Source organism: Crassostrea angulata, chromosome 10 (genome assembly GCF_025612915.1).
Source record: "Crassostrea angulata isolate pt1a10 chromosome 10, ASM2561291v2, whole genome shotgun sequence".
Lineage (NCBI taxonomy): Eukaryota > Metazoa > Mollusca > Bivalvia > Ostreida > Ostreidae > Magallana > Magallana angulata.
In genome coordinates this window covers 293,425-305,806 of record NC_069120.1, presented here as the reverse complement: position 1 = coordinate 305,806, position 12,382 = coordinate 293,425, and the positions used below count along the sequence as shown (strand labels likewise).

The 12,382-nt window shown below is 36.1% G+C and overlaps 1 protein-coding gene across 4 annotated transcripts in view; it reads right to left on the bottom strand.

The window, feature by feature from the left end:
- Positions 1-227: 227 nt before the first annotated feature.
- LOC128167274 (solute carrier family 4 member 11-like) overlaps positions 228-12,382 on the bottom strand; it is a 34,676-nt gene continuing 22,521 nt past the window's right edge. For all 4 annotated transcript variants that reach the window (XM_052832882.1, XM_052832884.1, XM_052832885.1 and 1 more), the window contains 14 exons: positions 12,208-12,331; positions 11,809-12,021; positions 11,006-11,093; positions 9,384-9,506; positions 9,107-9,220; positions 8,451-8,583; positions 7,781-7,854; positions 6,580-6,871; positions 6,065-6,171; positions 4,554-4,722; positions 4,067-4,240; positions 3,434-3,629; positions 2,563-2,732; positions 228-1,048 (listed from right to left, as the gene is read on the bottom strand). In XM_052832882.1, the coding sequence (XP_052688842.1) occupies positions 982-1,048; positions 2,563-2,732; positions 3,434-3,629; positions 4,067-4,240; positions 4,554-4,722; positions 6,065-6,171; positions 6,580-6,871; positions 7,781-7,854; positions 8,451-8,583; positions 9,107-9,220; positions 9,384-9,506; positions 11,006-11,093; positions 11,809-12,021; positions 12,208-12,331 (2,044 nt within the window). In that variant the 3' untranslated portion in view covers positions 228-981. The remainder of the gene's footprint in view (positions 1,049-2,562; positions 2,733-3,433; positions 3,630-4,066; positions 4,241-4,553; positions 4,723-6,064; positions 6,172-6,579; positions 6,872-7,780; positions 7,855-8,450; positions 8,584-9,106; positions 9,221-9,383; positions 9,507-11,005; positions 11,094-11,808; positions 12,022-12,207; positions 12,332-12,382) is intronic.

The following is a 12,382-nucleotide window of genomic DNA, read 5'->3' as shown; positions in this document are numbered from 1 at the left end:
TCAATTAAAGCATTGCTTAAAAAAGATGACCATGTTATTTTTAGACCCAAATTCAACCACCTTATCCATTAATTTGTTACATTAAGAGTCTGTAGTGACTTATAATTTGCAAGTAATACATAGTGCTGAAAGGACCCCAAGTAATCTGACTTTATCAGTAAATCCTCTAAATCCATGTTTGTACAAAACCAATTTTTTTATAATTATAAAAAACAAAATAGACAGTATTACAAATCTATGTTTATTTAATCATTTTGGAAAATTCAAAATCACAGATTCAGTGTAAAAAGCTCAATAATTTCAACAATTAACAGTTAACATGAACACCCTGTAATGGGACTAAAATGAAGAACAAAACAGACGTTTTCACCTCTCTGATGTCTTCATGGGTAAACTGACGGTCCCCAATAAAATACTACAATTCATACATCTATCAACAGCCTAGTGATTCATGTAAATCAAGGAACAAAATCAACAATGTTTACAACAAACAATAAATAATCAGATATCAATACATGTAACAGTGATGTGTATAAAAATAAAACCCTCATCTTGTTACAAGGTTCCTCCTTGAAGTTTAAGTCAATCATCAGTTTGTTCCGTACACGTAGGATAGACATTGGGTGATAGAAATCAAACACATAAAAAGGATAAAGAAGTAAAACAAAATATATACCACACATGAAAATAAATGGAGTTGCCTTGTAACCAGGTTGGCAGAATATAAAAACTAACGGAGATACCATACTAAACACTGAGTCAACAAAAAATCTACAAAAAATCTGAAACTTTTTCATTTGGCGAATGTTACAGAGTGATCCACTGTGTAGGAGTCTTGGTTGCCCTATTAAATGCTCTGTGTTTTGGTATCACATATACAGTCTCAGTTCATCATGAAAACATACAAAGCTGCCTACTTCTCATTACTGCCGAACCTCGATCTACCACTCCCCACCATCTTCTAGTGGGCATGTCCATCATCTAGTGAGCATGTCCATCCAATGCCTTCAGGTATTTAGGCTCAAAGAAGTTGGGGATGATTTTGTGCCTGTGAAAATTTTAGACAACACTTTAAGTGTCATTTATATAAATAGGTAGATTTTTTCTGATATAGTCATTTCTTTCTGAGCTATATTTAACTGACCTGATTGGTCAGAATTTTTTTTCAAACCATTAAATGACCTGATTTGAATACGATTTTTCTGAGATATTCACTGACCTGATTGGTTTGAAATTTTGGTGAGATATTCACTGACCTGATTGGTTTGAGATTTTGGTGAGATATTCACTGACCTGATTGGTTTGAGATTTTGGTGAGATATTCACTGACCTGATTGGTTTGAGAATTTGGTGAGATATTCACTGACCTGATTGGTTTAAGATTTTGGTGAGATATTCACCGTTCTGATTGGCTTGAGATTTTGATGAGCTATTCACTGACATGATTGGCTGTGAGATTGTGGGGAGATATTCACTGACCGATATTCACTGACCTGATTGGTTTGAGAATTGGTGAGATATTCACTGACCTAATTGGCTTGAGATTTTGGTGAGATATTCACTGACCTGATTGGTTTGAGATTTTGGTGAGATATTCACTGACCTTATTGGCTTGAGATTTTGATGAGCTATTCACTAACATGATTGGTTTGAGATTTTGGTGAGATATTCATGACCTGATTGGTTTGAGATTTTGTTGAGCTATTTAGTGACCTGATTGGCTTGAGATTTTGATGAGCTATTCACTGACCTGATTGGTTTGAGATTTTGGTAAGATATTCACTGACCTGATTGGTTTGAGAATTTGGGGAGATATTCACTGACCTGATTGGTTTAAGATTTTGGTGAGATATTCACCGTCCTGATTGGCTTGAGATTTTGATGAGCTATTCACTGACATGATTGGCTTGAGATTTTGGTGAGATATTCACTGACCTGATTGGTTTGAGATTTTGGTGAGATATTCACCGTCCTGATTGGCTTTAGATTTTGGTGAGATATTCACTGACCTGATTGGCTTGAGATTTTGATGAGCTATTCACTGACCTGATTGGTTTGAGATTTTGGTGAGATATTCACTGACCTGATTGGTTTGAGATTTTGGTGAGCTATTCAGTGACCTGATTGGCTTGAGATTTTGGTGAGCTATTGACTGACCTGATTGGTTTGAAATTTTGGTAAGTTATTTACTGACCTGATTGGTTTGAGATTTTGGTGAGCTATTCACTGACCTGATTGGTTTGAGATTTTGGTGAGATATTCACTGACCTGATTGGTTTGAGATTTTGGTGAGATATTCACTGACCTGATTGGTTTGAGATTTTGGTGAGCTATTCACTGACCTGATTGGTTTGAGATTTTGGTGAGATATTCACTGACCTGATTGGTTTGAGATTTTGGTGAGATATTCACTGACCTGATTGGTTTGAGATTTTGGTGAGCTATTCACTGACCTGATTGGTTTGAGATTTTGGTGAGATACACTGACCTGATTGGTTTAGGATTTTGATTAGATATTCACTGATCTGATTAGTTTGAGATTTTGGTGAGATATTCACTGACCTGATTGGCATCAGAAGCATTATGAGGACAGGGAAGACCATCTTCATGTAAGGAATGGGAGAGAATCCAAACACACAGAGCACCACCAGCTGTATCAGCTGTAGGGTGGTGAACAGGTGGATCTTCCTCTGGGGCACCCGCCGTATGTAGTGATTGGGGGGATAGGCTGACTGAAAAATACATAAAATACTAAATAAACAAGAGGCCCATGGGCCACATCGCTCACCTGAGCACCAATAGACATAAACAGAATCATATACAAAATATCTGATTTTACATTCATATCACATATTGAGCATTGAAGTTCTCGAGAAGATGATTAAACTTAACTGTTTATATATGGGTTATAAACCTACATCAAACTTTATACCCCTTATGAGGCTGAAGTTGTCAAGGATTGTCAAGAGGCCAAAGTCTAAACAATTTTAAAGAATCAACAATATGTCAAAAAGCTTGCACAAAGTAAAACCATATGCCATGTAATAACATTGGAGTTTCTAACTGAGTGAATAATTTAAATTTGTTCAATTGCAATTAATGCCCAAGTATAAGTCAAATAATAACATTGACATCAGCTGGCATAAACTGACATGGAATATTCAAAGACACAGAGCAATTCATTGACAACAATAATTATTTATCATAAGATGTTTTTGTATTGTTTCTTTGGTATTTTCTATAAATATGTTTTAAAATTATGACATGGCATTTTTTATATCGCATTCTACATTAACCCTTGGTCACTGGCCTAATGGCTCTTTGACTGATATATACAGCGATATTGGACTAATATAGGATGTGAACAAAAATGCCATGTAATAATCTATATACATGTAAAATGATCATAGTTATAACCATTCAACTGACTTACCTGTTCCGTAAAGAAAAGAAGAATGCGGTCAAACAGTTGATTGCCGTAGAGTGCTGTGATGGCGACATAGATAAAGAGGCCGTCCAGCACGGGGCGAGGGATGTAGGCCAGGGGGTAGGGCAGCATCAACATGGACAGACCAATCATCACATGCGAGATGATTCCTGTCACCCGCGTCTCGCGCACATGGACAACTCTGTCAGAGAAACACAACCGACTTGTTTAATAACTGTAGTCCTGTTTAGGCTTATAGTAATTCTGACAGTGCTTAAAAGATCTTAAGTATTCATATCAATAGAGAGGTAGTAAACCCATTATGTTTGGCATGTAAGATATTTGGTGGAAATTAACAAATCGCTTGGATTTTTTACTAGTATTTTTCTGGATGCACCTGTTCTCAACATTCTCTACATTTACAGTAATTTAAGAGATTCATGCCAAGATCAGGAAAAAATAAGTCAACATCTTAAAATCGCCAAAACATTAATATTCTGAGGCATTCAATTTTGTCATTTAATATTTATGTGAGATTTCATAGTGATTGCAAGATTGATACTAAGCAATTTATTCTGGAGCAGATTTTAACTTAAAATGTAAAACCTCGATCTGCTTGTTGGGTGGTTGATGACCTACATTTGGTGTACATGTCCTTGATCCACCCGGTCCTCAAGGTCAGCGAGAGCTCTGACATGGAGCGGGGAGTGGGGGAGGGCTGCGTGGACCCATGGCATAGTGAAGATTGACAGGAAGGCATTGATGACAGCCACCACAAACAGGTCCCAGTGGTAGGCGGCACCCTTCTTTAATCTGGTGAAAATCATACAAATGTTTACTTAAACAGTGGTATTTAAACCTTGACTATAAAAATCACCACAAACAAGTCCCAGCGGTAGGCGGCGCCCTTCTTTAATCTGGTCAAAATCATAAAAATGTTTACTTAAACAGTGGTATTTAAACATTGGCTATATAAATCTCCACAAACAGGTCCCAGTGGTACTACTAGGCAGCACCTTTCTTCAGTCTGATTGAAATCTTACAAATGTTTACTTTCTTAAAAAGTTCAATCTAATATAGAATTGTGTAAAACAATAGATAGCGCTAAATTGAGTAAATTGCTTACTTATTAGAGGGGGCGTTCACCAGTGCGCTGGAGATGTTCTGGTCCATGAAGAACAGAAGGGACAGACTGAAGCCCAGCCCAGCGGCGGCAAACACTGCCCCCACAGGTAGGAGGTGGAGGGGGGCCAGCTCAAACATCTGTTCACGGGCCTTGTACTTAAACGGCTTCACTACAATAATAGTTTGTAAAGCCTCTCAATCATCTTATCACAGGCAGGCTTTGTACTTACAGGTACATACTACAGACTTTTATCTGAACAACAAAGATTTACACTTAGCCTAGTACTGACATATCTCTGAATCACATCAATACTTGCTAAGGACTTCTCTAAAGATACATATATGGACTTCTCCATAGCACATAGATACATACTGTGGACTTCTCTGTAAGCACAAACCAGAAGATACATACTTTATACTTTTCTGAACAACAGATACTTACTATCAGTCTATGGACTTCTCTGGACCATTCTAATACATATTTTGACTTCTTCTGTAGATCAAACAGATACTTACTGTGGACTTATCTAGACTGTACAGATACTTTTGTGGACTTATCTAGACCACACAGAAACATACACTTCTCTAGACCATTCAGATACATAATAATATATATATAAGGATTTCCCTGAACCACACAGCATTTACTGTGGACTTCTCTAGACCACATAGATACATACTGTTTACTTCTCTGAACCACACAGATACATACTGTGGACTCTTTTGAACCACACAGACACATACTGTGGACTCTTTTGAACCACACAGATACATACTATGGACTCTTTTGAACCACACAGATACATACTATGGACTCTTTTGAACCACACAGACACATACTATGGACTCTTTTGAACCACACAGGTACATACTATGGACTCTTTTGAACCACATATACTATGGACTTCTTTAAACTCAGATACATAGTTTGTACTTCCCTGAACCACACAGTATTTATTAGTACTATGGACTTCAATCTATAATCTATATAGATACATACTGTAGACTTTTCAGAAGACACAGATACCTCTGTGAACTTCCAAAACCACACAGATACTTACACTTCTCTAGACCACACAGATACATGATGCAGACTTCTCTAAACCACACAGATACACACAATGGACTTCTCAATCTTGACCATACAGATACTTTTGTGGATTTTTCTGAACCATGTGCACACAAATACTTTCTGTAGATTTTTCAGAAGACACAGATACCTACTAAAGACTTCTCTTATCTTCACAGATACATACTATGGACTTCTCTAATCCACACAGATACTTACTGTAGACTTCTCTGATCCACACATATACTCACTGTAGACTTCTCTGATCCACACAGATACCTACTATGGCCTTCTCTGATCCACACAGATACTTACTGTAGACTTCTCTGATCCACACAGATACTTACTGTGGACTTCTCTGATCCACACAGATACTTACTGTGGACTTCTCTGATCCACACAGATACTTACTGTGGACTTCTCTGATCCACACAGATACTTACTGTGGACTTCTCTGAACACATAGGAACCAAAGAAGCTCATGACAAGGACTGCTACAGGTAATGCATAGTCAGCTAACATCTCTCGCTTTCCAGCATTCAGAAAGGGACTGAAGTGACAAACAGTAGATTTCCCTTAACTCTTTGATAGTTTTGAATACTTCAGGGATTGAATAATTTTCCTTAACAAGAACAATTTTTTTTTAGAGGTTTTTCCTTTTAAATATTTTCCTTTCATTTTCCAGTGGATTTAACAATGCAGCTAAAAAATGTCTTATCAATTAATTCTACATGAACAAGATCTCAGCCACTTTCTATGAAGGACAATTGGGATTGTATTAATGAGATGACTCTTACCGTCTGTGAAATCTTATTTTGCAATTTAGCCACATTTCAATATAAAAAAAAAACAACCTTGAAATAAAACCCCCAAATTATTCTAAGTATTGCAGTAATATGAGCATAAGTAACTTGAGATGACTATATATGATTATTATGTCTGTTGTTAGTGAACATACGTTTTAGTAAAGTTAAAAAGCGTGATTCCCAGCCACACAGTGCCCAGCATCAACAGAAGAAACAAGATACTGTTCTCCCTCAGGCACTCCTCAATGCCCCCACCACCAGATGGAGCCGCCAACATGCTGCTGTTAGTGACATTCACCATGGAAATGGTTGTCACAGTGCTAGCCGTCGTCATGGCACTGACGGTTGTTAGGGAGGAGTTTGTAGGGAAGGAAGCATTTTGATTGGTTGAATTACTGTGAGTAACACCATGACAGACATCTGTGTTATAATTTTTGTTAAAATCTACAAAGCAGAAAACTATTTGTTATTGATTTAAAGTAGGGATGGCAATCTATTGCAGATTTGCTAATTGGTTAATTGCAATTTGCTTTGACCAATTAAGTGGTTACTTTTATTAAAATATACAAATTTGCATATCATTATTTTTTTCCCATCAATTTACTATCAATTATGCCACTGAATGCACAACAGGAATATTATGTTGTAATAAATGTGATAATATAATATGAAAATCCTTTTTATCAATTTGAATATTCACGAAACAATCTAAAAAAAACAAAAAATCTAAGTAAACAATCTATTAATTCAAAAGAAAACAAGCAAATAGAGGGTAAATAATTTCCCTGTCAAGTAAAAGGTGATCAGCAAAGCTAGGTCCATTTAAGCTTGCCGATGGAAAATTCTAGATCCTCAATTGTTTGTAATCATATATACATGTATGTGTCCAATGTAGACAAAAGCATTTGCTACTTCACAAATTAATGGTAAAAAAGATACAATGATAAAAATGATTGTAACGGTACTCAACAGCGATTTTAGTATTATTCATTAATGTATTTCATATGCATGTATTACTGATATTTACCACTGCCTTCACTGAGTTATAACCAGTTAACCAGTTAATTAGAAATTGCCATCCTCAGTTTAGTCAGATATAACCCCTGATACATGCATTAATTTCTATGCAATCAAGTTGTTAGTAGTTTTTTTTAAAATTGTTCTATGCCTTATGAGGTGTAACATTTAAAGATTGAATTTGCCATGACATATTACAAATCGCATTTTTCTTTGAGCATGAATATGTAAGGGTAATAATTTAATTTACTTAGATACAAGACAAGAAATTCTTTTTTGTTTTTACCTTTGTGATTCTCAATAATCAATATTATGCACAGGTCTAACTATTTATACCTTTAATAGTGTCTTTGATGGCATCTGCAGAAAAAGCGAAAGTGATGAACAATGAGAAGACTTCCTCTGTGGACCTGGAAATTAACGAGAAAAGAAGAATGTGTTATTATTTTAATGTCATCTTTAAGTTATTTAGAAAGTGACTAGAACTAGGGACTGCATATTAATGTTTGCTGTGACTTCTTTAAAGAATCATGATTTCATCATTATTTTATGCAATTCTGCCATTTTATATCAACTTTGGGGAATAAGAAATAGAGAACACACTGAGCTTTAATTTTAATTTAAAAAAGGTCACAATTTTAACCTTCAGAAAAATAAAAGATTTTAAAATCCGAGAGGGATGCATGTCAAGGTTATATGCAGATATTACTCTGTGCATTTAATTAGGAATCTACAGCACTGGGGTTATTTCAGTCACCATTGTGTCAACATGCATCTATCAAAGGCTTGATCGAATTGGAATAATTAAGTCCCAGGAGGCTAAATGTTTCTGTATTAATTGAAATGCTGCATTAATTTGTCTATGTGAAAGTACTGATTGATAAAAGGACTGATTATAACTGAATCTTTACCTGGAGGAATACTACTTGTATTGGTAGCAATTAAATCTTAATTTACCTCTCAGTGAGGGAAAATTTACTTGTAACAATCCTATTTCAATCCTTACCTGGAGGAATACTTCATGAGTTTACTTGTGTTGAAAAAAACAAAGATCAGCAGAAAGAAGGCATTCCACAACCCAGTGCAGGCAAACATAGCATTGAAGTTCAAGTCAAAGTCCTCACAGATGCTGTAGATAACTGAAAATGTGATAAAATTGTAAATAACTGAAGATGTGAACAATGTAACTAGAACAAGATAACTAGAAATGTAATCAATATTAAGATAACTGAAAATGTAATTAATTTGTAGAAAACTTAAAAAATAGAATGTAATTCATTTGTGCATGCGCAATCAATATGTACATAACTAAAATGTAATCAATTTGTAGATAAATTGTGCATTAATTATTGGAAATGTAATTTGTGCCTAACAGGAACTGCAATTAATTTTTAGATAACTGGAAATGTAATCAATATCTAGATCACTGGAGATGTGATCAAATGAAGATAAATAAAAATGTATTCAATATAACTGGAGATGTAATTTATTGTAGATAACTTGAAATGTAATTTATCTGTGTAATCAATATGTAGGTAGCTAAAAATGTAATCAATACCAATTGGCTTCTGTTTAAATACACAAGAAATTAAATATATTTTATATCTCATCATACATGTATCTCATTACACGATTAGTTTTTAGTCATCATAATTGACCTACTTTTGGTGTAGAGAGCCAGTGGTGCAGTAGTCAATAACACAATCAGAGGTTGACCCCCAAAAACAGCAAACAGCAGCCCTCCCACACACTGCGAAAACAACACCTTCTGCACATCTGAAAAAAAATTCAGTCATCCAGCTGAAACAACTCAATGACTCTGTAGTGTATACATTTACTTAAAGCATCATTTTAAATATCGATGTCCTCATTATACATTTGTAATGGATTTAACAAAACAAATAGAGTCAGAGATTGGTGTAATAAGGATGGGTATTACCTATGACACCCGCAGTGTTGTTGTCATTCAGCATCCCAAAGGCAATGTTTGGCAGAACGCAGGCAAAGTACAGAAAGAATGTCGTGGAGGTCACCTTGTGTATTGTTTTGTTGCCCACAAACCCTGCAAGACAGTGACGTGATCAGAACAAACCTTGCAACACAATGACGTGATATTGTAGATTCCTTATTCTACGAGAGTACTTAATTATGCGATTCAGCCGTTTTCCATCAAATTGCGAGAACATAAAATTGTGCACGCCAAATTTTTATCAAAGTTTCATGTAATTTAGGTATGTCTGATTTTAAAATACACAAGATATTCCGCTCGTGATTTTACGCTGATATTATTTCCTCACGTATTATTAGAAATCTACAGTATGAGGGCTCTAGACTGTTTATTGATAAATCACAGGGAGTATAAAGCCCCTTTTACAATTGGCGCACGAGCACTTTACAACACTTTGAGATCAAAATTTTTTGGCTTTGCAAGAGCTATCATATACGTTGCACGAGCTCTCATCTTCGTTGCACCTTGTACTTATATCGGTACATCACAGGGAGGATAAGGAATGACCTTGTACTTATATTGGTTACATCACAGAGAGAATAAGGAATGACCTTGTACTTATATTGATGCATCACAGAGAGTATAAGGAATGACCTTGTACTAATATTGATACATCACAGAGAGTATAAGGAATGACCTTGTACTTATATTGGTACATCACAGAGAGTATAAGGAATGACCTTGTACTTATATTGGTACATCACAGAGAGTATAAGGAATGACCTTGTACTAATATTGATACATCACAGAGAGTATAAGGAATGACCTTGTACTTATATTGGTACATCACAGAGAGTATAAGGAATGACCTTGTACTAATATTGGTTACATCACAGAGAGGATAAGGAATGACCTTGTACTTATATTGGTACATCACAGAGAGAATAAGGAATGACCTTGTACTTATATTGATGCATCACAGAGAGTATAAGGAATGACCTTGTACTTATATTAGTACATCACAGAGAGCATAAGGAATGACCTTGTACTTATATTGATACATCACAGAGAGGATAAGGAATGACCTTGTACTTATATTGGTACATCACAGAGAGTATAAGGAATGACCTTGTACTAATATTGGTACATCACAGGGAGTATAAGGAATGACCTTGTACTTATATTGATACATCACAGAGAGCCTAAGGAATGACCTTGTACTTATATTGGTACATCACAGAGAGGGTAAGGAATGACCTTGTACTTATATTGGTACATCACAGAGAGGGTAAGGAATGACCTTGTACTTATATTGATACATCACAGAGAGTATAAGGAATGACCTTGTACTAATATTGGTACATCACAGAGAGGATAAGGAATGACCTTGTACTTATATTGGTACATCACAGAGAGGATAAGGAATGACCTTTTACTTATATTGGTTACATCACAGAGAGTATAAGGAATGACCTTGTACTTATATTGGTACATCACAGAGAGGATAAGGAATGACCTTGTACTTATATTGGTACATCACAGAGAATATAAGGAATGACCTTGTACTTATATTGGTACATCACAGAGAGGATAAGGAATGACGTTGTACTCACCATCCCTGAAGTCAGACACATAGTGAGGTAGTCGTCGCTTGAGGTCACGGATCAAACCCTGTCCAAGAGGACATCTAGCCTTCCCACCCTACAACACAGACAAAACCACACTTAATGTACTTATACACAGCTCACAGAGCAAAGAGTACATTTCATATGGCCAAGGCCACTCTTACAATAAAAAACAACCCACAGAGCAAGCGCACATTTCCTACTTTTTCAGGCCAGGGCTACTCCTACACTCATGCACAACTCAGAGAACAAAGTGACTACATTCTACACTGACCAAGCATGGCCATTTTTACACTCAAACACAACTCAGGGAGCAAAGCGTACATATCATACAGGCCAAGGCTGTACACTCAAACAAACTCACAGAGCAAACAGACTACTTTCTATACTGGCCATGAATGGCCACTCTTACACTCAGACACAACTCACAGAGCGAGGCGTACATTCTATACTTACCACAACTGCCATTTTTACACAACACATATTGCCAACAGAGGGTACATTTCATACTGCTAAGAACCACTCTTGTACACTCATACACAACACACACAGCAAAGCATTTCTCTATACAAGTATATATGTAAACAGTTTCACATCCATTATTGCACAATAAAATATACATGTAATATGCTGTGAAGAAAAACTGCTCTGATATTATTAATGTTTACAAACCAATGTAAAAACACAAAAATAAGTTCAGCATTTTCTTCCTGTTCATTTTATTACAGTGATAAATGGATTCACAGATTGACTGTTAAAGCCATACTTCTATAATCTGACTATACACAAACCTCCTGCTCCTCCTGTTCAAAGGCAGAGAGGACAAGGTGTGACTTTCGGTTCTCCGGGAGTCCCTGTTCTTCAATGAGGAGCTTGGTCCTCGTGTGGAGGAGCTGTTTAAATTCGTACTCGGACTCTGCTAACAGCAGCTGGTGACGAAAGTCAATGTCCAAGAAAAGAGTCGCAAACGTTCGGGCGGTCTCCAGAGAGGACTTGGTACTTTTCTGTATGTGCCAGAGAAAAAATAACGTACTGGTATTTTGATTGCTGATATAATTCATAAGAAATATAAATCCACTCAACTACTAACAATCAATCATATGAGGTTTAAATCACTTTTTAATATAGATATACAAAATCAGAACTGAAATATTGTCCTCCACCCCAATAAATAAACTTTTAGCACTCACCTCTCTGACAGGGGCCATTACAAGGATAACAAACTGAACTTCATGACTGTTACTGCCCAGGTTAGCCGGGCTGTGTAACCGAGCAATCACCACGTGTCGCTTGGTTACTGTTGGAATATCACACCTAAAAAAGACAGAGGAAATGTGGTTCTATTATTTAAAGCTTCAGAGTTTA